This window comes from Mus pahari, chromosome X (genome assembly GCF_900095145.1).
Source record: "Mus pahari chromosome X, PAHARI_EIJ_v1.1, whole genome shotgun sequence".
In the NCBI taxonomy this organism is placed as follows: Eukaryota; Metazoa; Chordata; class Mammalia; order Rodentia; family Muridae; genus Mus; species Mus pahari.
In genome coordinates, this window is record NC_034613.1 from 92,144,897 (window position 1) to 92,150,557 (window position 5,661).

At 42.1% G+C, this 5,661-nt stretch overlaps 1 protein-coding gene across 1 annotated transcript in view; it reads right to left on the bottom strand.

Annotated features, from left to right (window-relative positions):
• Positions 1-5,661, bottom strand: part of LOC110313438 (fibronectin type III domain containing protein 3C1) — a 64,281-nt gene that overhangs the window by 4,586 nt on the left and 54,034 nt on the right. Inside the window, exons 23-24 of the mRNA XM_021187648.2 lie at positions 667-941; positions 152-364 (exon numbers count right to left, since the gene is read on the bottom strand). Coding sequence (XP_021043307.1) covers positions 152-364; positions 667-941 — 488 coding nt within the window. The remainder of the gene's footprint in view (positions 1-151; positions 365-666; positions 942-5,661) is intronic.

Sequence of the window (5,661 nt, forward strand, 5' to 3'; positions counted from 1 at the left end):
TGTGTGTGTGTGTGTGTGTGTGTGTGTGTGTGAGAGAGAGAGAGAGAGAGAGAGAGAGAGAGAGAGAGAGAGAGAGAGAATATGCTTAACAGGATAAAACAATTTAAATTGCCTTTTACTGCAGTAGATTTTAAATGGTAAAAGTCGTTACCTGCCAGATCGATCTTCCATTAGTAAGTTGTAGTTGATAAAGTTGGCAAGTGCTTTTTTGCTTGAGACANTGCCCCATTTGAGTCTGAGACTCTGGTGTCCATAGACCACACAATTAAGCTGTGGAGGCTCTGGTGGTAGTGGTTTGGTTTTGCATCTTATTGATGGGCTAAAAGGGCTTAGTCCATAATGATTGATAGCTTGAATTCTGATTCTAGTGGTAAAAGTAAAATGTATGAATTTATATTCAAAAATGAAATTATTTTCTTTATATAAGTCAACCCACTCTTTCTATATTAGAATGGTGTTCATACTGATCACAAGACAGATTTCCAAGACATAACTACTACTGAGGATTATTGATGAGAAGCAGTCATTGTCTCTTACTGTTAACAAATTTCACCATTAAGAACTCTTTTCAAGGGACATGTGTGTGTATTAAATACACAAATGTGGATGTGCTCAAAATTCTCAACATTCTCTTCATTTACCCTAAATAACATATGAGTGACTAACCTGTATGTAGTATTAGGTTGTAGATCTTTCAGAACATACTCGGTTATTCTTTTGACAGTCACGATTTTTTTATCTCCATATTCAATGTTATATCCAGTGATAGGAGAGCCATGGCAGTCTGGCTCCTCCCACNGGATAGCTATGCAAGTTGATGACAGCTTGGCAGGCACTTTGCTTTCAACTTCTTGTAACACTGGAACCATTGCTGGGACGGTTCCAGGTGTAGTCACTTTTGCAGTTCCTCCAAACATTCCAACCCCAACTATATTCACAGCCTAAAAAACACATGCTTAGTTAGCAATTTCTTTCAACCATTTTCCATGCATGGACCATTTTGTTGCATAAGAAAACAGTGAGTCCTAAACACATAGACTAACCACTTGGTTCTATGTCACATATTCTAATCATATGGTTTTGTGTCACAGAAATAAAAGGTGAGACTTGCAAGCTGCATTTTTTGGAATGTAAAGAGTGTACACAAGGGAAAGAAAGTCAAGAGTGTTGAAGTGGGCGTTTAAGGAACGTTACACCCCTGAAAGACTCACCTATCAGTGCACTAAGCTTTTTTCCCTATGATTCTCCACGCCTGAGTCTCTCTGTTACAGTCCCACCCAGACAATCAATTTCTGTTATCTAGGAAAGCATTATGTTTTGTTGCTGTTTTGAGAGTATAAATACACAAATATCCTGCACCTATCTCCCTCTGAAGACAATGTTTTCCATCTCTAAAGTCCCATACCACAACCAGGAATTTGCCATTGATAAACCCCACTGATGTTATTCAGAATTGTGTGCATTTATTTGTGTGTGTACTTAAATTTTATTCAGTGACTACGGATACTTCAATTTTAAGAAATTTTCTCACAGGTTCTCATGTGCTTCTCTTATAGCCAGTCTCTTCCTACACTGTCCATCTTCTAACCTCTGGAAACCACTAATTGCTTGCCATCATTACTACAATTCTGGCATATTCAGAATATTACATAAATTGAATAATGCAAGAGATGAACTTTGATGCGGGTTCATTTTACAGTTACTGCAGCTCCCTGGAGACCTTTCAGCTATTGTATGTATTAAGAATTTATGGCTGGGCATGGTGGTGCACGCCTTTAATCCCAGCACTCAGGAGGCAGAGGCAGGTGGATTTCTGAGTTCAAGGCCAGCCTGGTCTACAGAGTGAGTTCCAAGACAACCAGGGCTACACAGAGAAACCCTGTCTCAAAAAAACAAAAACAAACAAACAAAAAGAATTTGTTTACTTTTATTACTGAACAGTATGACACAGTACAGATGTATCACTGTTTACTCAACCACTCACTGATAGATATTTGAGCTATTATTTTTAGTTTTTGTGTCCTACAAATAAACATAAGATGATACTGAGCTCTTTTCGGGAAGGGTTACAGCTCTCATCAGTAATGCGTGAATGATCAGTTTCCTCATGTCTGTGACAGCACTTGGTGTAACCATTACTCCTTAGCTTAGGCACTCTGAAAGATATGGAAAGGAATTTCATTGCACATTTCCCTAATAGTCAATGGTGCTGATCATCTTTTCATGTGCTTATTTGCCATCTGTATATTCTCTTTAGGCACTAATCTTAACCATTTCCTAAGTGACATGTTTCCATTCACTGTTGAGTTTTAGTGGTCTTTATATATTTTAGGTGCTATTCCTTTGCAAGTTATATGTATTGCAAATATTATCTTTCAGCCTTTAAGTTCACTTTCATCCTGTTTACAGGATAGAAAAGTAGAAGTTTTAAACTTTGAGTAAATCAAATTCACCAAATAACTCCAATATGTATGTAGGCTGTGCTTTTGGTATCAAGTGTTTCCCTAGACATAAATCACTAATATTTCCTCTTGTGATTTTTAATAAAAAGGTTTCTTACATTTTTTCTTGTTTATAAATTTAATACTTATTTATATTTAGAAGGAGCTCATTTATTTCTGTTTATGTACATTGGTGTTTTGACTGCATGTGTGTCTGTACGTAGGTGTAAGATCTTGTGATACTAGAGTTACAGGCTGTTTTGAGCTATGTGATGGCTGGGAATTGAACTCAGGTCCTCGGGAATAGCAGTTGGTGATCTTAACATGTGAGCTAACTGTCCAACCTTTACTTATTTATTTATTTATTTATTTATTCACTCAATTTCATGACAGAGATTATTGGTATGTTGCCCAGTTTGGACCAAAGCCTGTGAGTGTAAGGAATCCTAGCATTTCAACCTTGAGTAGTTGAGACTCCACACACGCCATTTTCCTTGGCTTGCTTTCTGGTTTTATTTTAGTTTCTATTTTCTGGAAAGGAAGATGTAAACTCACTGTTAATTTATCTTGAAATGACTCATAGAATTCTCTAGTCAATCTGTTTGGGACTGGGTATTTCTAAGTGGTTTTCATAAAGAGAGTAAGTTTCTTTCATGACTGCAGGGCTATTTATATCACCTAGGCTCAGATTCAGTACACTGTGATTTTTGAGGACTAGTCTCACTTTTTCATGCACTTACATATGTAAAATTGTTCTGTGGTTGTAAAAGTAATGCTGTTTTCCTGCAGAAATTAGTGATTTCTGTNTATTCTTTTAAGTGCAGATGAACCCTGGTCTCTCACACTGAGTATCCCCATGCCCACAGCCCCTCCAAACCTCCCTTCACTCTGTTAGATCTCAAGGGAGCTTTCTTTCCCAAGGGCTTCTTACCTTTACCGCTTCCTTGCTTGCAACCAGGCCTTAGGCATTCTAGCCCAACTGCTCTGATTACCCCCAGCCTGTGGAAAATATCTGAGCTGGAGCCTTANGTCTCTAGCTTCAGGCAATGACTGTTCCTGCTCTGCGTCATAGCCTTCAATCTGTCCTTTACTAAGTTGTTTTTTCCTGTCCTCTCCTCTATTTCATCCCTTTGCCTCCAGTCTCGTCACATCAGTTTTCTCTACCCTGCAGCCTCTGGACAGATGTTCCCTTCAGTATCTCTGACGCTCTGCTCCCAGCTACAGACAATACCCTTCTTGGGACACAAACACACACCTCACCATTACTCAGAGACGATATAGGAGTCCCTTAAAGTTTCCCACCAGCTCAATTCTACCCCCATTCCTGGGACACTGGATTGTTTGATTGAGGGTAGATCCCTCAAAGACCAGCCCACTTGTTTGCTTTCCATGGTTCAGGGGATAGCATGAGAATCTCAACTGCTTCCATTCTCAGTGAGTTGAAGAGGCAAACTTCCTCCTTCTCAAGAAGGCAGAGCTCAGTGCACTTGCCAGGCTCCAATCCTCAGCCTGGAACACTGAAGAGGTCATCTATCTTGACTCTCTATAGCTACCTACCTATAGCATGATTCACTCCATTTCCTAGATTTGGAGATAATGGTGGTTTCCTTATACAAAAGGCCAACACCATCATCAATGAGAGTCTTTTCCCTCTCCTCTGTGAAGCATTCATATTGCTTAAAGTGGATGCTAAGATGCACTGCCAAGGTCATGTCACAGACAAAGACTTTGTTACCCTGGGGAATTGGATAATCCATCCTTGGGCTGGCCTAGCATTCTAGGGCCGGATGTGCCCCACTGTTTCTTTCCTCTGTATACATCACTTACTGAGCCTTTCTTACTCCATCACACAGGCAGAAAAGCTCTGCTCAATCAGAGGAGCTGTTTCAGGAGCCCTATTTCAGGAGTCCTACTGATAGCTCACCAAAACACTCAGCTTGATATGTGTCAGCTGCATCCCAGAGGACAAGGAGAGCTTACAGCATGCTGTCTGATGGACTTCCCAACCTGTCCCTCCCCTTACTTCTCTCTCCTTCTCTCTCTGTCAGAAAGGGGTCCTTACTTCCATACCTCAACCAGACTGTCTTACTAACAATTAACCTCATGAAATTCCATAACTCCTCTATCCTGTGAGTAACCAGTTAACCTCACTTTCCGGTCAACTATTAAAAAGCATCAACAATGTTGTATATCATTTCCTGATAATCCAAGAGTAGATCTGCTCCATTGCTACTGTTGTCATGCAGAAATGCCGTGGTCTATCTCTGACTTCTACTGGCCACCCTTGGGCTATGTGTGCACTTCTGAATGAACAGTGGTATTTCTTTACTGGTAAGTCAGTGCTGACAGGAATGGTTCACAATATTTAAGCATTAGCAGGCTGGAGAGGTGGCTTGACATTCAAGATCAAGAGCCTTCCGGAGGCTCTGGATTCAGTTCCTAGCAACCACATGGTGGCTCACAACCTTATGTAGCTCCTCTTCCAGGGGAAGTGCTGCCATCTCTTCTGTTCTTTGTGGGCACTCCGCATGTGTATAAAAGTCAATTAAGATAGAAGATAGAGATCATTGCTCCGGTGCATTGCCGGGGAGAGGGCGGATTGGAGAGGCATCACAGCTTCTGGGAAGGATCCCCTTTCTGGCTCCAGTCACCCGGCACCTTTCCTGGCCGAGGAGGGGTGTCCGCCCGGGAGGAGTCTTAGGGCCTGAGCCGGAAGGAGAGCCATCTTTGCTCTGGTGCACTGCCGGGGAGAGGGCAGATTGGAGAGGTGTCACAGCTTCTGTGAAGGATCCCGTTTCTGGCTCCAGACACCCAGCACCTATCCTGCCCGAGGAGGGGTATTCGCTGGGGAGGAGTCTCAAGGTCTGAGCCAGAAGGTAACACATCTTTGCTCCGGGGCACTGCCGGGGAGAAGGCAGATTGGAGAGGTGTCACAGCTTCTGGGAAGGATCCCGTTCCTGGCTCCAGACACCCAGCACCTTTCCTGCCTGAGGAGGGGTGTCTGCCCAGGAGGAGTCTCAAGGCCTGAGCCAGAAGGAGGAACAAGCATTAACCAGATAAAACTATATCAACTAACTCCAGAGATCACCAGATGGCGAAAGGCAAACGTAGGAATCTTACTAACAGAAACCAAGACTACTCACCATCATCAGAACCTAGCACTCCCACCTCAGTCAGTCCTGAATACCCCAAGACACCTGAAAAGCAAGAATCAGATTTA